At 37.5% G+C, this 24989-nt stretch overlaps 1 protein-coding gene across 3 annotated transcripts; it reads left to right on the top strand.

Annotated features, from left to right (window-relative positions):
• The first annotated feature begins 919 nt into the window (after window positions 1–919).
• LOC117414816 (striatin-interacting protein 1 homolog) lies at window positions 920–24953 on the top strand. 3 transcript variants are annotated; one of them, XM_059027415.1, is made up of 21 exons: window positions 921–1125; window positions 4487–4556; window positions 5826–5900; window positions 8891–9025; window positions 9186–9306; window positions 10219–10287; window positions 11183–11289; window positions 12553–12680; window positions 13509–13700; window positions 14844–15076; window positions 16970–17035; window positions 18028–18091; window positions 18487–18558; window positions 19039–19110; window positions 19646–19743; window positions 20623–20749; window positions 21209–21309; window positions 21818–21884; window positions 22330–22434; window positions 22584–22788; window positions 22946–24953. In XM_059027415.1, the coding sequence occupies exons 1-21, from the start codon at window positions 1018–1020 to the stop codon at window positions 23194–23196; spliced, it is 2466 nt and encodes an 821-aa protein (XP_058883398.1). In that variant the 5' UTR covers window positions 921–1017; the 3' UTR covers window positions 23197–24953. The 3 variants fall into 3 exon arrangements, with proteins under 3 accessions (XP_058883399.1, XP_058883398.1, XP_058883400.1); XM_059027416.1 differs by lacking the exon at window positions 22330–22434 and having other exon boundaries at window positions 920–1125; XM_059027417.1 differs by lacking the exons at window positions 921–1125; window positions 4487–4556 and adding an exon at window positions 6013–6088 and having other exon boundaries at window positions 5820–5900.
• The last annotated feature ends 36 nt before the right edge of the window (window positions 24954–24989 follow it).

Below are 24989 nucleotides of genomic sequence, written 5' to 3'. Positions count from 1 at the left end.
TCATTAATAAACCACAACCTAAGTGACACCAGCTCTGTTTTTTGTGTAAACTTGAAAACAAAGTATATTGAGTGTTCAGTCTCCCAGTTATAATGTAGTAATTCAGTAAACTGCTACAGCAGTGTGGAGTCTTGGTTAGGGCTCTGGACCGGAGGGTATTGGGTTCAATCCCAGCTAGGGGACACTGCTGCTGTACCCTTGAGCAAGGTACTTTACCTAGATTGCTCCAGTAAAAAAAAAAAACTGTATAAATGGGTAATCGTATGTAAAAAATAATGTGATATCTGTATAATGTGAAATAATGTGATATCTTGTAACATATGTAAGTCGCCCTGGATAAGGGCGTCTGCTAAGAAATAAATAATAATAATAACATTTTACCATGGTCAATAAGTGTCCCACTGGGCCCTAATGCATGAAAGTCTTATACATTTACTGGCTAGTGAATGCGTTCTGCTTTTCAGCAGACTAAAGATTCTAAGGATGTAGGCAATTAACAGCAAGGGGTTCCATTTTAGTGTGAAATGAAACATTCTCTTGGGATCTTGAAATGCAATAAAGCATGCAAGAAAAAGTTTAATTAAATCTTCTTCTACAGGAAGACTGCTTTAATGGGATTTGTTTCCCCTTGTCATAGACCCCACGGCACCGGGACTATTTAGTGCACTGTAGCTTCTCCATTCACAAATGATGACTAGTACAGACGGATTGGTACATACAAGCAGATTATTGCTTATTTCATGATTGACGTCTATCACAATTCACAACCTCTGCTGCCTGAAGGCATGTGCATAGAAGAAACCCAAGCCTCCAGACAATGCCTCCCGTACTTTATTAGACCTAACTGACATTGCAAGCGACCATTTGCAACCGCATCTTTTGCAAGCCCTGTCCCACATTAGTCATGGTCCCACCAATCCCGTGAACAAGGAGGTGTTTCCTGGACTTGAAGTCCCCAGCTAGCTACAATGTGACCGTTTCAAGTATCCTAATGCATAGCAGTGACAGATCAGACACATGCAAGCTGCCCAAATGGAAGGGTCGAACAATGACAACAACAGCAATAAACAGAAAGTCCTGCCTAAAGTCAAAGAATTATTCAAGAACCAGCGGAAAGAATCCGAGGTGAGGGGGATTTGTTCTGCGGTGGATGTTATTTCGGCGTATTGTAAAGCTATGTAGTGGGTTTGGTGCCGCTGAGTTTCGTTTATCCTGGCTCTTTCCAAAGCATAAATAATCTGAGTTGATATATGACCTTTCGAACTACAGCTAAAAATAGATATAGGAGAAGTGTGGAAGCGTCAAATGTGATGTGACGGCTGTGTGTGTGGGACTGTGTTTCTTGAGCTGATTTGTCGTTAGTAGCTAAGTATATTGTTAATACTGAATTGGAAGCCAGTGACTTTTTAAAACTAATGCTGTGCCCATCCGCAATCAGCTGTTAATAATATTGATGCAAAGTGTAAAAGACATGGGCACAATGTGTTACGAACTATACCATTTCCTTCTGCATATTTATGGAGAAAGGACTGAAAACATTTTTCAAAGACCCATCTTGATTTTTGCTGCCGTCAAAGTTTATATATAAGTACTGTGTATTATATTCCACCATATGGTTAGGTCGGCCCATAGTCTAGTACAGGTCTTGACATTCCTAAATTAAACTTAATTTAGTTTAAATCCACTTTTTTTTCTTTATTTTTTTCTTTTTCAGTAATGTATTTGGTGGTACTGTACTAGCAGCACAACATCTAAGTTAAATACGACGGTGTACACTGTGAAAAGGGTGACAGTTAAAATGTAGATCCGTCCTATTGAAGTGGAAATAATAATAATAATAATAATAATAATAATAATAATAATAATAAAAACAATAGCATTGTTAAAAATAAAAACGAAAGGCACATTTTTTAAAATAATTAGATTAATTGCATATTCTGGTTGGAGCATAAGTTAGTCAAAATTGGAGCACTTTGTCCCTCGGGTCTTACTTTTCTGGGTCAATGAAGAAGAAACATGACAAGAAATAAACACCCTTTTGAGCTCCCAGTTAGTTAGTTAGTGAGGTGATGATTAAACATGAATTCTATAATGTGTGTGTGTGTGTGTGTGTGTGTGTATATATGTATATATATATATATATATATATATATATATATATATGTGTGTGTGTGTGTGTGTGTGTGTGTGTGTGTGTGTGTATATATATATATATATATATATATATATATATATATATATTGGACCCTGGTATTCAGCCGTTTGAAATGTCTTTGTATCCGATAGTTTGTATTAGATTGTATCAGACAGATACAATCTGTCTGTAAACCAAGTCATTCTTGTTGTTCTGTGTGGTATATATTGATTAATTAATAAGCCAAATGTCATACTCGTTTGGTGCTTCTGTATCTGTCCTTTACACAGAAATGAGGGGAATCATTGGTTGATAGATTGTAATTAGTATGCTTATTTCACTTCAACAAATCACTTTCTTGAGCCTACATATCTCCTGCTTATAGCACGATTTGTTGAAAATGGTCTCCTGTCACCAGTAAGCCTTGGATTCTTTTGCTTGTGGAATACACAGCCATGACATCTCTTGCAAATATCTTCATTGATGTATGTCATGTTGGCAAAGGAATAGGAAATAGCAGGCACAGCTAAACTGTCCTGATGTTCTCAGAAACTGCAAATGTGGGTTGAATACCAAGACAGTTTTAGTAGGGTTTCATGCCAGTTTTGGGACTTTGACAGCCTGTAAAATAAGCTTTCATATTGGTACAGTATATTCACTTTGATGGCACTCCAGCACAGAATGCAAGGCTACAACAGCCAAAGAAAGTACAAATTCACCCGTAGAATGTAATTGCTTCTTACCTTAATGAATGGCATACGTTGACCTGACAGACACTGTCGAGGCAAAATGACCATAGGATGTCAACTGTAAGAGATCGACAGAGTGATCTGCATGATAAATTCAATTTATGGGATTATTTCATTAACAATAACCCTAAAGGTGCCATTCTGAAATCCATAATGCAGTATAATACACATGTTTTTTTCACATGATTAATGTAGGTCATTGATATTTATTTTTTTATGAAACAAGATGTATGTTACTTTGCTATTTTTACACTGTCTCTAAAAATCATTCTGGTCTGCTTTTCTTTCCAAATAACTGAACTTGAGATGCTTGAATGCTTTGGTATTTTTTACATCTTAGTTGAAGAAACAAAACTTTTTCAAGTACATATGACATATCCTCTCTATTCTTCAATGATGTAGATGAATTACATGCTGGAAAAGAGTGGTTTACAGGAAAGAAGTAGGGAGTGTACACAAATACCGTCTGTAATACGATAAAATCATTAAGCAATATTAATGTGTAATGTAAACGAAGCTCGAAAAGAACCCAATAACCTTTATCACGGTAGAACTGTCTCCATTCAGTGCGAAATCCCCAGGATTTAAAGACTGCCAAATGTACCAGATTATGAAGAGATTATGTAATGTACAGGACAGTGCTTATTATACAAAACTGGATTAACAATTTTGAGAAGCATAAAATGGGGCTTTAGCCAGATACTTTTGAAAAAAACTGTAAATGTGCAAAGAACTAGATTCTTAAAGCTATTTGCTCCAAATCACCAGAAAAGGCACCCAATAAAGTTGCAACAACTCAGACATTTGTTTTAGAGGCTTATAAGTGTTTAGGTTATTTCTTAATTGTTTATCAAAAAAAACCTGTGCTAATAACACATTTCAGAATCTAACCCATTGCAGTTTTAAGAACCATGTGTCCTAATTGCCCCAATATCCTAATTCCTACTTTAAAAACAATGTAAATATAAACGTTGTAGACAGTTTTCTGTGTCCAATTTCAGCTCACTGTGTCCTCCCCTTTTGAAATTTCCACTCTTTTGGCATAATGGTATTTGCTATTGTTGAGCCTATAAATATCTGTATAAGGAAAGGGATGACACGATATTTTCGTAATGTTAGGGATTTGTTTGATTAATAGTTATTTTGTGTTTGTGTGTGTTTTATTATCACATGCAGTAGCTGCTCTGGAGCATGACCAAAATGTTCCATTTACAGCTGGTAATATTTCCATATATATATATATTGTAAATAATTAATGTCATTCCTTTTTTTGTTGTTGTTCTTTTGTCCTTCGGTCTGATTACAGGACATTGCATGCAGTGTGTGTATCTCCTAAGGAAATCATGATCCTAAGATGATGAAATATTTGTGGTGAAATCTTGTGATTTATGATTGTGTGTTTTCACCAACACCATCTCGTATTTTTGTCAAATCGCTGGATAATTTTGTGCCTCCTTGACGTACTCTGGGTGAATGTAACACATTTCCAAACGTTGCTGATCAAGCATTTTTTTTAGCATAGCTAATACAAAGGTAAATAAAAGAAAATAAAAAGCGAATATTAACACTGTTTATGTGAACTAACTAACACTGTGTGTTTTAGGGTTCTGTGGAATCCCCAAGCCTGGAGTTTGAATATGGAGACACTGACAGCATCACTGCAGAGCTTTCAGGTGAGACAAGACAGATGCCAGACTTTATTTGGTTTGCTTGTTCCTGATGGGCATAAGCAAGGAGCCTTTCTATGGCCTCCGTCTGAGTGCTCTGTGTTTTCAGCGAACGGTTTTCTGCTCAGGCATTTCATGCCAATTACACATATCCAAAGGCTATTTCTATCCAAGATTTAATTCCATATGACATTCTTTTTTAAAGGGCTTGAAAAAAATGCAAATTAACAGACCTTGAAGCTTGATTTAGTCAGAATACTAAACTATTTATGTGGAAAATAAATACATTAAAACAATTCTAAAACTGACCAATATTAGCAGCTTTCTCAAAAGACCTTTGACAAAGACTAATCTATGCAATATCTGTTGAGATGAAAAAAACAACTTTTTAGTGGCTACTTATATTTAGAGCCCTGGTACTCAACAGAAGGCCCAGGGGCCAAATGTGGTCAGTCACTTTGTTAGTGGCCCCACAGCTGACCCACAATTGTTCATCAGTCATAAAATGACTTAAAGAATATGTAATCGGGCTGTTACATACAAAGAAATACCAACTGTTGCAGTTAGTGAATTAAAACCTATTGCTTGGATCTATGATTCAAGTATTCCATTGAACGTGTTATTTGTGGCTTTCCCTGACACCATAATATATTATGTCTGGCCTGTATTTTGTTATATGATTCCTAAAAAATTAAACCCATGGGTATCCTATCCTATGTAGGTGAGAGTTTTGCAATAACCAAGAAAGATGCTGATTTCCCTGAGGGTTTCTTCAGGCTGAACAGTCTTAATATGTGGTCAAATTACTGTGTCAGTGTATTTGTCTCATGTGAGGTTGCTGCTAAATATTTGTAAGACATGCCCTGTGTCCAACAACCCATACTTAATGTAAAACTTCTGCTCTTACTACAGTAGCAATGAAACAACATTGTGAATAATTTTCCATAAAGAGGCATGCAAAGAAAAAAGATGGGTTTTGAGGGAACTTGAGCACTTTTCACAGTAACCTGCCACTTAAAATAAAACTTGTAATGAGAGACTATACAAGCCTTCTTCACACGCTTGCAAACAACTGTAACAGGGAATGTTGCTTCGGGGTTTTTATGTCAGTATTGTTAAAGGTACTTGTGTTGGTCTCCTAGTTCAGAATGAAATATTGAATGCAAGCAGCATGTCATTTGCCAACACTGATCAAGTATTTAATGCATATGTAGAAGTAGGTCGTTTAGTGATTTATACTCCTTGTATAGCCTTGTTTTTCTCTGCTCTTTCCAGAACTTTACAGCTACACTGAAGAACCTGAATTTGCCTTAAACAGAGATTGTTTTGAAGAAGATTTCAGGACCCAAGGTAGCTGCGAATTAAAAAATCTAACTGTATTCGATTGTCTTTTATATATACAGAGGTGACGCTTATTGTTTAGCTCTGGTACTAATGGAGTTTGTTGTCTCTGTTATAATAGATCTGCAAAATCCCCTGCCCTTCACACAGACCTGGGCTTGTTCTACTCTCTCAACTGTAACTCCAGTGTTGCACAGGTTAGCTTGTTTAGAGTCATTGCCCACTCAATCCGTAAATACATCTCCTAACTACAGCTAACTAATGACTAGCCCAGATGGTCAGTAAGTAAAACAAACAAACTGTGATCTATACTAAGAGCATACTAATACTGCCCTTTAGGAGAGTACAGCTTATCCATATATTCGAACAGCGCAGTTCTGCGTGTTTAACAACGATTATCTTATCGTACACCATACCATTGAAACTAGAGCAGGGTAATAAAAGTAAAACACGATCTTGTAATGTGAGAAATGTATAAAAATACATAGTATAACTTTAATATTATAAATGCCATCTGTGATTAAAATCAGAAAACAAACATACCGTATATTAAATTCAAATGCGGTCCTTATTATTATTATTATTATTATTATTATTATTATTATTATTATTATTATTATTATTATTGTTATTATTATTTATTTCTTAGCAGACACCCTTATCTAGGGTGACTTACAATTGTTACAAGATAGCACATTATTTTTACATACAATTACATTATTTTTTACACATTGTTTTTACATACAATTACCCATTTATACAGTTGGGTTTTTACTGGAGCAATCTAGGTAAAGTACCTTGCTCAAGGGTACAGCAGCAGTGTCCCCCGCCTAGGACTGAACCCACGACCCTCTGGTCAAGAGTCCAGAGCCCTGACCACTACTCCACAGCGATACAGCTATAGGCAGAATCTCTTAATTTGTCTCAGAGGATTACTCTACAGTTCTTGCAGCTGTCTTATTGCATCAAGAGGATGTGCTACCTCAGTGTGCTCCAGTTTTCATTCCCCCAGTGCGGTTTGGCTTTAAGGGCACTTGCCAAAGAGCAGTTTGTTCATACCAAGGGACTTGGCAAGCTCACCTCCAGCCTAGGAGTCTTCTGCAGCAATTAGATTGTATCCCCTCATTGTTACTCCCAGCAAGTGCTGGTTTTGCAGCAGTGCTTCTTACCAGGATTAAATAAGGCCTGTTTTTAAAGTTCTGTGCCACAATGCAGTTTTCTCTTAAAGATACAATATGGTTATCCTGACAAGTTGGTATATTTGTAATCCAAAATGATTCCCATGTATGCAGTTGACATTTGTAACATATTCTTGAATGGCTTTGTTCAGGAAAATGAATAATCTGTATTTTCTGATTTTCGAATTTTGAGGCTCAGACAGTTTTGTGTTTTATTATTTATTTTTTTTGAACATATTCTACAATAATATGCTTAGAAAAGGGAAACCAAGAACAAAGTAGTTAAAAATATAACCTTGGAAGCGGAATAAAAAACATTGCATAATTACCCTGCATTTTTTGAAAAAAATATTCTTGAAAATGCAAGTATTGCTGAACCAGTTTGTGATTCAGCAAAACTTTTTCTTGATCTACAAGATCACCATTCCCTGGGACAGACAAACTGCCAGAGAATTAGAACTGGCTTTAACTCTTGAGGTGCCAAGATCCTTTTGAAGAATGAAACTTGAGTGTGACATAAAACTTAGCATATTGTGTTTAGAACATGCAGTAAAGAAACATACAATATATCTTGTTATAACACGAAATGCAATTCGGAAATAACCCTCTCTCCTTAACAACAACACCCCCCTCCACACAAAATACAAATAATACATAGAATCTTAGTCTTGGTTCACCAATCTAGACTGTTGCTGTACAACTATGTGCAAGGCATGCCCCATCCCGATAAAGGACAGTTAGATATGTTTATACATCGAACAATGCTCCATTTAAAGTAACCAGTCAACACTGGCTTGGTTTACGTGCAAAAATAAATATAACTCACCTTTTTATTACACTATTTTGGTAGTACACTACCTGTGAGCAATTTGGGCTTACATGTAGTTTTCTTTCAGGGAATAAATACATCCTTCAAAATTCAAATGCTACTTGCATCCACTGGGGCAGAGAGTTAATGGTTACACTCTCATGTACCAGCTGAACGTGGAGACATATTTGTGACGAGCCCTGATGAAGCTACACGGTTGCTTTAAACTTCAGAGTTTTAAAAAGTCACCAGAATGTGATGACTGAAATAGAATATGATATCTTAAGTGATTCTAAACAGCAAGAAGAAGATGTCTGTGTTCATTCCCATACCAGGTTGCTGTTTGAAACTGGACTATGTGGTTCTGGTATGGTTTCAGAATGAAGGGCAGTAGCATATATTCCACTTGTCAAAAGCTTTGAGGATAGTTTCCAGTCAAGGGGCTGTAAGGGAAAGGAAACCCAAGTTGTTATAGTTACTGTATATGCTCTTGAAGCTGCAAAGGGGAAGGCAATACTAGACTACAAAACCACTGTGTTAAGATAAAACTATACTGCACAGTTTACTTTAGATGCCACAAAAATCCTCCTTCATTACTACACTAATCAACAGAGCGGTCTAATTTAATAGGCAAGGATAGAGATAGCACCTAGGGATCAATTTGAGCTCTTAATATAAAATATTTGTATATATTGAGTCAACTTCTCAACATGAAAAGCATACGGTGCAGTTATTGGTTTATTATAAATGTACTATAGCATGCTGCATTAAATTTTGAAATTATGAAATAGAACCCTTGCTAGAATTTTCCATGCTTTTTTTAAATAGAAAAGTAGAGATTTACATGCAATGTTTTTTGTATAACCAAATGAAATTATCTGAAGGTGGCAATATTTAGATCCCCCGCTGTTCCAGTAATTAAAACAGGCCCATTGCTTTCCATTTAATATTGTGCTGCAACACATATATTGTTAATTTGATTATCTCTAATTGTTTCTTTTGTCTTCAAACAGTGAAGGACAAGAGATGGATAGAACTGGACATCTCAGATCAGAAGGCCTATGTGATGAGGCTGCTGGATGCACTGGAGGTTACTAATAGAGATAAAAGGCTGAAGGTGTCGAGAGCAATTCTCTACCTAGTACAAGGTATAACAGCTGATAGCAGCTGATAACTCGCTCCCTTCGGCGTTGAGTCACAAAGCCAGCACATACTGCAATGCCAAAGCTTCTCTGCACGAAACATGCATGCAACAAGCAAGCCAAATCTCTTTGAACCTGTAGTATGAATTGTTCGCTGTGCCCCTAGGTGTGTTTGGTGAGTGCGATTGTGAACTGGACGTGCTGTATTGGTCTCGTCATAACACCTTCCTTCTATATGAAATGGGGACCTTCACTGCCCTCTTAGAGCTGCTCAGCATGGAAATAGAGTAGGTGGCTGTTTGTTTATTCTTGTCTTTTTCATGTATTTATAGTGTAGCTGTAAATCTACTATGTTTAACTGAATAAAGTTTCTACTTTAAAATGTTTGTTTACCATTTAGACTGCCATATAGATTTTCAGTAGTAAAGTTCACTCGTCTAGTACATATAGTATTTATATTTTGCTTTTGTATGTATTTTAAAAGTTCTTATTTACATGTCCTAAAAAATAGATAACTCAAAAAACAAAGTTTGCACTTTGTTGTTCGAATTTATGGCTTCTATTTATGATTTTATTCAAAATCACAGATAAAAGGACTATATATATATGAAGGCATTTCCAGTATTTACATGCTGCTATAAGCGTCTGACTCTTTTAAAGTTTAAGGGCTTGGTCTTAGACCACGTTTCTGTTCTACATGGTGCCACTGAGAACACATTCAAGTTTCAGAACCTTTACCTCAGTAGTGGCCCACAGCAGTTTTCCAGCAGTGTCTATTTAATTGGCCAGAATGATTATTGCACCCATAAGCGATACTACAAAGCCCATATATTGTGGTATTCTTAAAAACTTTATAATTACAGCATGGTGTATTAGGCACTGCTTGGGCTGATTTGAAACAGTTCCGTAGTGTTGAGAAAGAGCCTGGATTATAAGTATTTTGGTGGTCCCGCAGGTTTTTAATGAGAAGGTTGTAAGTGCTAATTTGGTTTCAGCTGTGAAATTGCATCCCAATCTGTCTCTACTGAGTAATTAAAAGATGTGGAAGAAAGAGATTTATCTGCCAGTCTTCCCAGCAGCATTACTAGGCAGCAATGACACAAGACGTTTCTGGGCATCATCACATATACACACTATATTTTTACATAGTGCCAATGAGTGGTGCTAATCCGCTATTTTAAGTTTTTTTTTTTTTTCAGTAATAACCAGGCTTGCAGCAGTGCAGTGAGGAAGCCAGCTATTTCTCTAGCAGACAGCACAGAGCTCAGGTAAGGATTACACCTGCACGGTGGTGAACCTGTTCAGGTGAGGGCCCCATCTCTTTTGTATTGGCAACAGATGTCTGTTTCCAGAGGGTTCCCTTTGGCTCATCTTGTAAAAGTACTGGAGTTCTGGGTGAGCCATGTGACTGTAGTTCAGATCCCACACGTCAACTTGACGATATTGGTTGGGGGGTCCATCATCATTGATAATTAAAAAATGTGGTCTGTTTATCCTGTGAGTTTTCCTCAACCCCCCTTTTTTCTCAACTAAAAGTTAATTGAATTGGCTCCTGGAAGTTCTTGACAAAACCGTAGGTTTTTCTTCAACAGAGGTTAGCAGGTAAACTGGCAAAAAAGGTGAAAGCTTTAGTAATATAGAAGGCCACTGTCTAGCTTGACTGTAGAGAATGCCACTTAAAAATAAAGGATACCAGTGCTTTCAAGCTGGCACTTTCACAGTGAGACTCATTACATTGTGAAGATCACATTGTGTGTCAGTATGGCTCTCTTTATTAAAGAGATGAAGGACCAAGCTGTTTTTTTGGGTTGGGTGGGGGTGTTGGGGGTGGAATGTCATTCTCTAGGAACTTTTTCCATTTCAGATAGACCATTTATTACTTTTGTCTAACTGTTTACCTCTGTGTGTATAAAGTTGTCTTTTAAATATTGGAATTTGTGGTTCTATTACATTTCTAAATACTGTCCAGTTAAAAAAAATAATAAAAAATGAACAAGGCTCAGTTTTAAGTATAGAAATACAGCGTGGAAAGTGTTCACATGTTTGTTATTACAATACAGGCCCAGGACCTAGAGACATGAGTTCAAAATGTTTCCTCTCTTACACACTAATGGCGAGATAGAGCTGCTGTTCCTCTGACTACCTAGTACTGACGTCTTGCAGAGTCCTCTTGAACAACATGTACCTCATGGTGGAAACCATTCGCCTGGAGACTGAAGATGAGAAGACAGAGTGGCGGTCTGTCAGAGAGACCTTCAGAACAGAACTGAGTGAGTGTGTGCGTGTGCATGTCAGTACGCAATAGTAACAATGTATAGATGGGTAAGATTTCTCTCACACTTGCTGGGACGTTCCTTCTAGCCCCAGATTACATACTGCACTCTGACAGGATGCTGCCCTTCCTTAGCATTTCATCACACTAATTTCAATATGTCTCAGGGTGGTGGCGCTCTGCATGGCCCATTGATTATGATTATGACGATTATTATATTTTATATATTTTATGACCTTTTAAACTATATAGAAATTAATAACCTGCTGTTAGGGAAGTGTTTACATAGTTGTACCTACATAATTAAATGTCCCATAATTGGATTAGCTTTATAACTCTTGCTTGCAAAGTAAAATCATGTGCAAAAAAATGTATATTTATAATCTTAAGATGGTTGGTATAGCTAAAATGCAAAAAAGTGAAAATATTTTAAAAATGTAACTGAAGATGGTGTTGGATTAAAAACATGCACCAGCACCACAATAATGATTATGTAAGCAGGTAGATTGAAATAGATGAATTGTCTTGTTTAAAACAAGAAGGAAGTATGCCTGGATCATGATTAATAACACCACAGTTGAGATACTTTTTCTCAACTGTGGTGTTTTTTAATAACTGGTCTTTCTCAGTAACCGGTCCATGAAAGCTTCCTTCTGGTCCCTGGGATTTCTGCTTACTTTGCACTGGGATAAAATGTAAAAAAAAACCAACAAAACAAACAAAAAAACAAAAAAACCCAGCCCCATAAGGTTTGCTTTGCAGTGGGCCTTATTATAAAGAGGTCCAGCAGGACCACTTGTATAACAAGGACCCTGAGCCGGTCCCTGTTTGCAAAAGGTTGAATAACAGTGTCCTAGAAAACAGCTTGTCACATTCTGATCAAGCTTGATAAGGGCGTTCTTTATTATTGAGTGCATCATAATCTGGGGGGGGATATCTGTCCATGGTGATATTTTTTCATGTTACTGAAAACATTTAAATGTATAGCCTTGGCATGGGACATATGTCACCGACAGATTTGTTTTACCTAAACTTTGCCAAGTTGAAAATGAAAATGAATAGACTTGCCTTGGTGCTATGTACTTTAAAAGACAATGGCTTCCCTTATAAAATGGTAATTCTGCAGTATACCATTGCTAACCACGGTGTTGAAAATATTTTATCATGCTATTTTATCATGCTATCATACATTTCTCATCTGTTTGTTTCCAGTGAGAAGCAGTACTGCTAGGTCCAATAAAACCTCTTTCCACCCTCCCAGGTACCCAGGTGTACAATGGAGAACCTTTTGCTCTGCTTCTCTTTACAATGGTTACCAAGTTCTGCAGCATGAACGCTCCTCACTTCCCCATGAAGAAGGTCCTTCTCCTCCTCTGGAAGACATTGCTGGTGAGAAACTCTTACTGATAGAAATGAATATTTTACAGCAGTCTGTTATAACACAACCCCAACAGTGCCTTCTGTGTGTCTATGGGTTGATCCATATTGGTACATATTGGTTGATGCCTGATCACTAGACATCACTGTTATTGAACTAAAAAGAGATGTACGGAGGAACCTGACCATCTGTCACCTGTCTATTATAAACATACGGTTTGCGTTAATGGCTTCATGGACTTGGTCCTTTTCAAAGGCCAGTTTGGCAGCAGTATTAGGTAGGCAGTTTGAAAATGTATGTCTAAGTTTCACAGACTGAAGTCTCTTGTCTGTCTATCTGCAAGCAGCTGGCTTTGCTCTGAGAACAGAAGTGACCCAGGAAAGTATTTTGCCTGAGGATGCAGAAACTGATGGTAGAATTACAGAAGTGTGCCACATTATCTATTCAGTATATTCAACTGACGGTACATGAAAAATTCAAACACCAGTTCAATTGATAATCATCCTTCTTTGACTCGCACGCATGTTTTATCTCTGAGAGTCTCGTTGTCCTGTTTGGCCCATTGTCCCTAAGAGAAGTTAAACTCATGTATGCAATGTTGATTCATTTACCTCCATGCAATGTGTGCAGACCAGTCATGAGTAGACACTGGGGGAAAAAAAGGCAGACAGGGGTAGGGGGTGAGAGAACTCCTGTTTCATCTTAAACCTACTGTAGTGCAGTCTAATGCAGCCAAGCATGGTAAAATCCTAAACCAAACAAACAAAAGCAACAACTGAACCAATATCGTAGAGCCGCTGGGCAGTGTAAGCTTTAAAGTGGTTTGTGTATTTTTTCAGTTTACTCTCGGTGGCTTTGAGGACCTGCAAGCCATGAAGGTAAAGACCCGGGAGACACTGTGCCTGCCTCCCCTCCCTGAGAACAGTATCAAGGTAGTGCGGAGCATGAGGGCAGCCTCCCCCCCGGCCTCCGCCATGGAGCTCATGGAGCAGCAGCAGCAGCAGCAGAGACGGGGGCGCAGCAGCCGCAAGGTAAGAGACCCGTGCACTGGACTCCGAGTCAGTGTCGCCTGCTTTCTTCAAGTTATTCCAGATTTGTTTTGGGTAAAATTGTTCCTCAGGTTGTTAATAAGTCTCTCTCTTTTGTTAGTGTAGAATTTACTTTTTGCTATGTTTACTGGGCCTAAGAGAAACTTTTAAATTTTTTTTTAATTTTAGAAATCAGAAATTGACTCAAATACTTTTCTTTGGTTGGCTAAGCACTTCTGTTCTCAAATTAAACTTATAAGCTTAAACAGTATGTATTGTAACGTAATTGAAAGATTTCTGATCATGGAGTGTGGCTTCCAAGCTTTTCAACAGGAATACTGTACTGTAATAGCTGTAGGACTGGCTTAACAGCAGTTAAACAAGCAGCATTACACCACAAGCGGCAGCAGTTTTAATGAGAGCCCTTCTTGAGAGGAGCATACAAAACATTAGTCATATCCTCAATGTGACAAACACACCAAACAATTCAGTCTTGCCTTATGCCTGCCAGACAAAGGAATGTATACTTGTGGAAGTGTGTGATAGGCCACTGCTTATTCAAGATGCACTGACTTGTACTGATAAAAGAACAATTTGGATTCAGGCTGGTAAGAGCAGATAGTTTTAAATTACCTTAAATACAGGTTTTTCTGTGATATATTTATTTATTATTTATTCTCAATATCTGTTTTTGTTGCCGTGTATAGAATACATGTCCAATGCTCCTTTACATATTTATTTAGTCTTTTAAAGCTTGCATTTGACTGGCTGCCAGTGCTGCTTTTCACATTGAAAAATACTGGCCATGTTTTTTGAAAGGTAACGTTTTATACGTCAATTTAAGGATGATCATTCTAAGTTTTGTTAAAAGGCGCAGATTTTAGGGATGAGATCATTAAAATGATCACAGTTCCATAGTCAATAAACCATTTTTTTTCCCAACTGGGTGGTTTTTAGAGGGCAGTGTGAAAAATGTGTCCGCTTGGCCCAGTTTCCTTTGACTGGGATCTAAACCATTATGCACCATCTTCACAAGCCTAACACAAAAGAGCACAGGAGGTTTACAGATCATCCTGTTGCGCATATAAGCAGATACATTGTTACCACTGGGATTTAAGATGGTATTTAATGATGTCCACATTGCAGCCCTTGGTGAAACAGGATAGTCTGGACACCTATAATGAGCGCGACCCATTCAAGAACGACGAAGCGCGGGACGATGAGGAGGACAACGACGATGCAGACAGCGGGATTGAGGGTGAGGTGGGTCCCCTGGACAGAGACGTCATCATCCAGCCCCCTCCCCCTCCCCCTCCCCTCAGACCTCCCTCAGAGAGAGTGTCCTTCCCCAGGGGGCTGCCTTGGGCACCCAAAGTCAGGTAAGAGTTGAAGAAGAACTGCAGTCAGGCTGTACGACCATGGAGAAAGATATTGTCAAATAAGCGAAGCTTGGTTTAGCCTGGTGAGTAAATGGATGGGGAACCTCCATGGTAAATCTTCCCTCTGGGCCAGTCATTGACCCAGTTCTTTGGATGAGACGTTAAACCAAGGTCCTGTCTACTCTGTGGACATTAAAGATCCCATTGGGTGTTTCAATACAATACATTCCAATACAGGTCAATAGAATTTTGGTCCCCACTGGTTGATTCTCAAAAATAAATACAAGGCTACATGTCCCTGTATTCAGAGACAGGACATCCTGGAAACACAGTGTTGCATCTCACACTCCAATATCTTCTGGCAGTAACTTCAGTAGTGGTGTAATGTATGTTTTCACTGTTGTCAAGTTGACATTCAGAACCGATGAAAACGTTATGAGGTATTCGTTAACCTTTATCTCAATTTGTTTAAAATATTCCTTCAGGAATGAATGTCCTTGTGCTTAACAACACATGTCCATTGTCCCATGAATAACAATGGTCATTAAATAAGCGTCTATGGTTGAAATCCAATCATGTACTCCTGTTGTCCCCTTACGACAGCCGTTAACCCTTTATGAATAGACCTCTATGCGAGTAAAATGTATTTTGGGTGAGTAAAATGCAATGTGACCTTGAAGTCATGAGTACTTTCAATAAATACTGTACATACTTTCATGTTAACCGACAGGGTATGCATTAACTACAGCCTTATGTTTTAATTGTAATGTTACTTTGGACAGCTGTACAAAAACTTGGTCTTACAATAAAAACAAAAACAATTATTTGTATTTGCTTTATTGACCACAAACAATATCACTGTGAAGCAAACAAACACAAAACTAGCCTTAATAATGTATAGCCTGTTGTCTGTTTAATAGTTCAGTTTATAAAAAATATATGCAGATACATAGACAGAAATATTGTGCAAAAGAGGAGCTCAAAGCTCTAATATATTTTGCATGAAAATAAGTTAGACTTTATGTGACTTATCTGTACTTATATATATATATATTTGCAAGTCAAGTCATGCAAAAATTCTGGTTCTTCCGTGAGTCACTGAACAATATGCTAAATTATTTAACTCAAGCTTTGTATAAAATGCCAGAAAGTTAAACCTAAAAAGCATTGCCTGTGCTTATTTATTTATTTTTTTGACTGCTGGGAAAGTCATTATAACTGTAAGAATACCGATTTATTAATTAAACGAGGTATGTTTGGGACAAAAATAGCTCGTCTTCTTGAAACCATCAAAACTGTGTGTTGCTTTTATTGTATAGACGCTAATGATCGTACTGCTATATATGGTGCTAGTAGAATTGTGTTTTATTAAAGACCAAGTAGCTTCAAACGTCACTCCGTTTGAACACAGGCTCTTGCTTCTATAGCGGCTGATCTAGCTTAGGGGAAATGTTGATGGCATGCAGAAGCAGCTCCGGACATTAACACTGTATTTGAGTAGTTTGTAATTAGAAACATTATAAATACTGTAGGTAATTCAATTTGAAGGTACTTCAGGCTGCCAGACACTAAACGAGATGTGATTCCTTGCAGGGCAATATGACACTGTTGCTGCGAAATGGTCTTACTGTAAACTAGTTTATTTTGATACGCTGTATTTTATATAGCCACTGGTATGTTTCCTCTGTAATATTAAAATAGCTGAATAACCTGTGTAGATTATAAAAATATTTTTGTGGAACATGATTTCTGTGTCTATATATTTCATATTCAACCACTGATGTGAAGAAACAAATACACACACACACACACACACATAAGAAGTAAAATTCCACTGGATGCTTATACAGGCTTCCATGCACTAAAAACTTTGTACTCTTTTTTTTATAACAGAGAAAAGGATATTGAACACTTTTTGGAAACAAGCAGAAACAAATTCATCGGCTTCACCTTGGGAAAGTAAGTTTTGCAGGAGTGCATTTATTTTTCATCAGTAGGAATGTGTTTTCTATATAGATTCATTGTACAGTTGCAATTGAGAGTTACGTTGGGTGTGTTTTGAATAGTCTGATAAAGTCACAGTGTTTATTTCTATGATTGGTAGCCATTTCATCAGTTTGTTGTCACCATCAACACTTTCTCATCTTCCATGCTGACAATTGCATTGTGATGGACTAGTAGAGTTTGTTGGTGCTGTTAATGAGATGCATTGAATCTGTATGTATTGAGTTAAAGCATTGCCCCTGAGTGGTAATACAAAATAAAAAGCAGCAAGTTAATATGAAATAAAATGAATGCCACGTGGGAAAGAGAAAAATCCATTATTTTTGTACCTCCTTTTTTATTCCACTTTTAAGTCCGTTGATAGCTTTCCTGTACAACGCAATACTGCAGCATCCCATATTTCTCCATAGATCTAATGCTATTTGAGAATGTCCTTTGTCCTTTATTTTCCAAAGGCACAGCCCATTGCTTGCGTGTACATGCTTGGAAGTTTTGCTGCCAAGTTGCCTGTCGGTACTTCCCCTGCTTGGTGCACGCTGAGCAGCAGCACTTAGCATGCTCCAGGGGATCGCACTGCGGCTGGCGGCTGTCTGCTCTGTAGCTGGAGCACTGAGACCAGACACTAAACCCTGGTGCCTGTGTTTTCTTTGAACATGATAATGCTTTCCCACCACTGGACAGACTGCTGCCTAGCCTACCTGTAATGTACTATGAGTACATTCATTTTATTCTTGATCCAAATAATATTTTTACAGAAAAGAATAGTGGTCTGGCCTTTGCTCACTTACCACAAGCTACACATAAGCTTTTCCTCCCTTGTACTTTAATGCTGCTTGCATGATCAAACTGCCTGTGAAGAGACTGTCCTTCGTTTGTGATGTTTCCACCGTCAGATACCTATGTGTAAGTAGGTTTTGAGTATACAAGGGTATGTTTGTCTCCTGCAGTGATATTGACACCCTGGTCGGGCTGCCAAGACCCATCCATGAAAGTGTGAAAACGCTCAAACAGGTATGTGAGAGAACTCTGAACTAAGAAATGTGTTCCGTGCTAAAAAGCAATATGACTTGGCATTGAACAAACAGGAACACATTTGGCTGAATTTCCAGACCTGGTGGCAGTGGTTATGTGATGGTCCACACTGTTGCATATGATGAACTGTATAGTTTATTTGCTGGCAGCAGCTGTGCTGAAGGTCTAAGTCCTTCAGTAATGTCTCAACAGTCCTGTGAAGAACTCCATTAGCTGCACAGGACTATTAGATCACACGCGAACATGAACTGCAGACCGATACTGGATGTGCTATTGCTGTTGCATTATGGTCGTCGGTTCTTCTTTTTAAAATCAGGTTTTCGGCTTACTCAATGTTAACATAAGCCAATCCTTCATATGTTTCTTGTTACCAGCACAAGTACATCTCCATTGCAGAGGTCCAGATCAAGAAAGAGGATGAATTGCAGCAGTGCCCAATGACCTTGGTCAGTATGAGCAGTAATGGGGGTAAAGTTTACATTGTGGCAGGGTCACTTTAAACTAGAAAATCCCACAGGTTTCTGTTCCTGTTTTTAGTATTTACTGTTGTCTTTAGAGAATGGAGATTTCACTTCATTGTGACCCTCTTCAATGTGGGATCAGAAGATTATTTTACTCTTGTAATATGAACGATAACAGATGTATAGTATAGGGCCACAAAACCATTTTTTTTCTTGTCAACAAAATAGGACACGCACAGCACAGGAGACTCTCTTCCTAAGGCACCAGCCTACTGGCACTAGAAGTATTCTGTTCTGCCCACAACCTCCATGTCACATACTGTAATAGGCTACAAAGAGCTTTGGTATACTGCAGTTTGTGCAGTGCTACTGTACTGGAGAGAACTTGGATTAATAGATGTAAAAATATATGTATTTCTTGGCCTCAAACCAGTGAAAAATAGTGATTTCATGTTGATTTGACAGGGAGAAGAGGTAGAAGAGAGCCCAATTGAAATTCTTTACCAGGGAATGTTATCTAACCTGTCTCAGTATGTGGTAAGTTGCACTGGGAGTGTGGATAATGCTTGGGACAGACTCGCATCTTGGGATGACCTAATGCTACCTGAAGTAAAGTGTTACTGCTTATTGGGGTTTGTGAAATCATAATCTGCACCATATCATTTTATAAAGCTCAGTTAAACAAGTTGTGATGTGAGTTTAAAATGCCTGAGTAATTTAATTTGAAGAAAACAAAGATTAGTAGATCATTATGCAAAGTGTGGCTTTTTTTGTTTGTTTGGTTTTGCAACCTGTCCTTGTTGTGTGTATTCATCAGAGCAGGTAGGCAGATGAATAGGGCAAACCGTATTTACTGAGTAACTGGAATATTTAAACTAATGCAGTCCAGAATATTTTCTACTGCTCTGGATTTGACAGCTAAAATGAACCTGCTAGTGTTCGAGCGCAAAAACTCTCACCTTCCACAAGAGGGAGCACTGGAGCCATGTCTTCAGATAGAGGTGTGATGTGAACTTCTCAGCTCTTTATTGTGCTTGTATGAATATTCAAAACATTATTTCTGTTTCTGCAGATTGCCCTGTTGAAACTTCTGCTTGCTGCAGCCCCTACCTCAAAGGCCAAGACGGACTCGATCAACATCCTGGCTGATGTGTTACCTGAAGAAATGCCGTAAGGGTTTGGCTATGCTGACCACATGAAAGTGTTCAATGCTTCAGTTCTCTTGGTAGAAAGTTTTTAAAAAAGGAGGCTGTTGTTTTTGTGCTTTGTTTTTTCTGAAGCTTTAAAGTGATGTTTTTGGGTCAACTATCTGATTTGCTTCAAACAAAGATAGATCTAAAAAGCAAATTGATTTTCTGTTCATCCTGGTTCAGTGATAAGTGGGGGAGAAAAAAATACCTGTACGAATATATGAAAAGTAAAATATATTTTTCATTGGAGAAAGTTCATGTGTAGTAACAATTGTACGTGATAATTGCAATTTTAAGGAAACAACATTTATACGTCAAATATAAATTCCTAAACATAATCTTAGGTTTAAATATTTCTTTCAATACAATTACCAGTATGAAATTGTACATATTCTGACAACATGATACCAATGCATTATTATTTATTTCTTAGCAGACACCCTTATCCAGGGTGACTTACAATTGTTACAAGATATCACATTATTTTTACATACAATTACCCATTTATACAGTTGGGTTTTTACTGGAGCAATCTAGGTAAAGTACCTTGCTCAAGGGTACAGCAGCAGTGTCCCCCACCTGGGATTGAACCCACAACCCTCCGGTCAAGAGTCCAGAGCCCTAACCACTACTCCACAGCGATACAGCTATAGGCAAAATCTCAGAGGATTACTCTACAGTTCTTGCAAAATAAATTGTCATGTTTCCAAAATAAATTATATATATATATATATATATATATATATATATATATATATATATATATATATATATATATATATATAATATGTAATTTGAAGGTTATTGAGGTGATGTATTGTGTGATTGAGCACTGTGTTATTTTCTCTATGGGAAATAGCATCACAGTCCTACAAAGCATGAAGCTGGGAATCGATGTGAACAGACATAAGGAAATTATTGTCAAGGCCATATCCGGGCTCCTCCTTCTGCTGCTAAAGCACTTTAAACTCAACCACATCTACCAGGTGAGAACCCAGGCCCTGACTATGTATCTCTATTGCTGCTTCACTGGCTTTCATCCTGTACTGGAAAAATACAATGCATCATGGGAAAGTATTGGGTGTAAATTTCAAAAACCAGTGCAAACATTTTTGATTAAAAGGGAATACAAAAAATGAATTAATATTTTGTTAACATATTATTGGTGGTAACAATAAAGAAAAGCCAGTGGGTGCTTTTATGGCAAAAATAAAGAATATCCGTATTTACTGTGGCAGAGAAGCAACACTGATCCATTAGCAAATTGACTGATGAGGCACTTCTATCTAACCAAAAGAAAACTGAAAATGCATGACACTGACGTTATTTAATACAATTCAAGGGACCTTGTTTCATAATGTCGTAGTGGATTATTTTTATTAACAAGATACTTAAACATTTGCACTTTTTATTAGCTTGTTCCTGTTATTCTTTATTTATTGCAGTTTGAATATGTTTCCCAGCATTTGGTGTTTGCCAACTGTATACCTTTAATACTGAAGTTTTTCAACCAGAACATCATGTCTTACATCAGTGCTAAAAACAGGTACTGTGAAACTGCAAAGTACTGAAATAGCTTGGAGTGCAGTATCAGTAACATCGGCATTAATCTAGATTTCTACAGAGAAATCAATATGCACAGTAGCTGAAAAGCAGAAGGCATATAGGATTGTAGTCGTCACACACTCATCATGCATATTTTAGTCCGGTACATACTATACCCATATGTGTATTTGGGGTTTTTCTTATTAAATCTACTCAGTAATTTCTATAGACATGTGGCAGTAATTAGAATTGTTTAGTCTCTGCTGTTAAAGTGGCCATCGTGCCTGGGGTGATTGGATAAGCTTGTATGAACTGATCATCCAGTTGTGATGATGACTGTTAAGGACATGCATTAGCAAGTGTCTTTGGGAACCATTTTGCTTGGGCAGTTGTTACTATAAGGTACAAGATGATATCCACATGCAGACCGTACACCAGCCTTGTATCCTTTGCAGGAAGAATGTATGTGACGTACATTTCCACCCCACTTGACTTGACTCTTTTTTTAGTGTCTGCTTTCTGGATTTTCCACATTGTGTGGTTCATGAGCTGCCTGAGTTAACTGCTGAAAGCCTGGTAAGAAACTTAACCACTCCAGGAATTACATTTCAGTTTTCGTTTCTTTATATTTTATTTGTATTTTATTATCATAAATGGTACATGGGTTTCTCGATTTTATAGATTTTTTAAATATTTAAACTACAAAACATGTATAGTGTGTTTTTTCTTTTGTCAATTCCATATAATTTTAACAATCCTAAATAAAAAAAGGATATATTAAAAACAGCAATAATAATAATAATAATAATAATAATAATAATAATAATAATAATAATAATAAAAAATATATACTGTGTGTATGTATATGTGTATATATATATATATATATATATATATATATATATATATATATATATATGATTTACCGATTTGATATATAACGCACAACAATAAATCTGTTTAGTGTTTCACACAAGGCACTGCTTTTACTGTGAAGTTGAATCTCTCCTTATGCTGGTAGGAAGCTGGAGACAACAACCAGTTCTGCTGGCGGAACCTCTTCTCTTGCATCAACCTGCTGCGGATTCTAAACAAGCTGACTAAATGGAAGCATTCAAGGACAATGGTAAGAATGCAAGCAGTATCACAGTGTGGGGCAGGACTACCACAAAGGAAGGAGTGCATAAAGTGACAACCCTCTTGTAAAATGAAGGAGGATTGCAAATGAAACAAAGTCTCTGAAATGCTCTGTCCTTGCTTTTTTTTTTTTCAAAGATGCTGGTGGTTTTTAAATCTGCTCCAATCCTGAAACGTTCCCTGAAGGTGAAGCAGGCTATAATGCAGCTGTATGTTTTAAAACTGTTGAAAATCCAGACCAAATACCTCGGCCGTCAGTGGAGAAAGAGCAACATGAAAACCATGTCCGCCATCTATCAGAAAGTACGCCATCGCCTCAACGATGACTGGGCCTATGGAAATGGTATGACATTATTTCTAGGTAAAAGGCGGTCACAGTTTGTATAGGTTGCTAATATGCAAGGTTTCAATGCTTCAGTAGTAGTAGATGTTATTCTTTTCTGTTCTCTCTTAATATCATTATTTTTCCAGTTAAAATATCCGTGTCTGGCTGTTTGCAGATATTGATGCCCGTCCCTGGGATTTCCAAGCTGAGGAGTGTGCGCTGAGAGAGAGCATTGAAAAGTTCAACAGCCGCAGATACGACAAGAACCAGAACACAGACTTCACCCCGGTCGATAACTGTTTGCAGAGCGTGCTTGGACAGAGAATGGAGCTCCCAGAGGACTTCCATTTCAGCTATGAAATGTGGTTGGAGAGGGAGGTTTTCTCACAGCCAATCCAATGGGAAGAGCTCCTGCAGACAGAATAAGCATGGAGGATCTTTATTTCAAAGTTAAACATTTCTATGTCTTAGTTTTTTTGTGAAAACTATACATTTTACAAAACTTGTACCCAAAGCAGCTACTGGTTTGACTAATTTAAGAACCCCAAAAGAGTGTTTAAATTGCCTTAAAGTTTTGTAATATTTAACATTTTTGGATTTTTCCTGGATTGAAATAGCACTCTGGCTTAAAACCTTTGATAAATCCGGCCCATGATAGTGGCATGTCTCACTTTAAATTAGTCTGCCTTGGTGTGCCTTTGACACACAGGATTTGATATGTTCTCTTTTATAGTATATTAAAAAATATTACTGTTGTTGTTCCTTGAAACAGGTCTGTTTTGAACTAGTATAACTGAAACCATAAGTGTTCATGTCGTATTGAGTTATAAAGTGGTTTTCTTACTCTTTAATTATGTTCACAGTCGCTCTGAGTTCTGTGGCTCCCTTACTGAATTAATAAGGGAATATTTTGGAGAGCTTTCTCCAGATAGAAGAGAATCATTATTTGTGTTGGTGCAATAACAGATGTTGTTTCCACAGTAAATACCTGCCGAATGAACAACTCGCTGCTTCTAAGCAAGACTGTGAAGAAGATTTGCAATAATCAATAAGACGCTGAGTGGACTTAAAATGGTTTCATGACACAAAGTCGGACATGCACCAGTGCACTGAAATGGAATTTCATGTTGATCTTATGTGATTCAACGATCATTTCACTTAACTTCTGGCAGGTAAAAGTTGATTTGTTGACCACAGAGTCTGAACTCCCTTTAGTTTGTATGTGAGGTACACAAAATGGTCTTTTGTAGTCCTTGGAAGGGACTTACTGGGTTTCAGAGCTGTAACAGGTCTAATAAAGTGTGGTTACACCGTCTTTCATTTCAATTCTCAGTATCAGTATGGCAGTTTCCTGAACTGTATTTGGTGCCAGTATCAAATTGCTTACTCAATAGCAAAACTGAAGGCTATTTCATTACACAAAGAAAGCATCAGAAATGATGATAGGCCGTCACAGTCAGCCTTTGATAGCTGCAGTATTTGTATTGGTGGAGCACTGAGTGACAACAGGGTTTAGTTACCACTATGAACTTCTGCTTTAAGTGCCTGGGTTCAATTCATCAGGCTGTAAGATATTACATATCCTCACTGTCTGGCCTCAAAGTGAGAGCCCTGTGCTCCATTTTAATCACTGCTAGTCACACTTTCATGGCAGTTTCAGTGAATAAAATAAGTGTGTGTGTGTGTGTGGACACTTGGGAGGGCTGGTGTTGTGCCTCTAAACAAGCTTGAACATTTAAGAGGCCTTGGTGATATTATATGATAACTATTTATCCAAACAATGATTCACAAACTAGTGCTCACTCCCCCCACCCCCCAAAACTGTTAGCAAAGTATATAAATTATCCTTATGAAAAGCAACAGCTGTAAATGTTTAGCTGGTCTTTTCAGTGAAGCATCATTCTAAGCAATATAGTATTCCAGAATTTTTTTGCGTAGTGCATGGTTTATTTTAAGGACTAGCACATGCTTTAAAAAAAAAAAAAAAACCACCTAGTGAAACAGCTGACAGGAACTCCTTACCACATGATGTAGTTGTATTTTGTCTCGATGCAAGCCTTTCACCAATCACATACTTTACATGAGGTCAGTGTAGATATTGCGATCACTGTATGCACAAGTTCTTAATGAAATACTGCCAAACCTTTCTACTACTTTTAAATGTTTTTTTTTTTTTAAGCAAATTAGTTTATATGTTAAACTAGCTTGAATAACAGCCA

Source organism: Acipenser ruthenus, chromosome 7, assembly GCF_902713425.1.
Source record: "Acipenser ruthenus chromosome 7, fAciRut3.2 maternal haplotype, whole genome shotgun sequence".
Classification (NCBI taxonomy): Eukaryota; Metazoa; Chordata; class Actinopteri; order Acipenseriformes; family Acipenseridae; genus Acipenser; species Acipenser ruthenus.
Note: the sequence above shows the minus strand (reverse complement) of the source record. Positions and strands in the feature narration are given on the sequence as shown.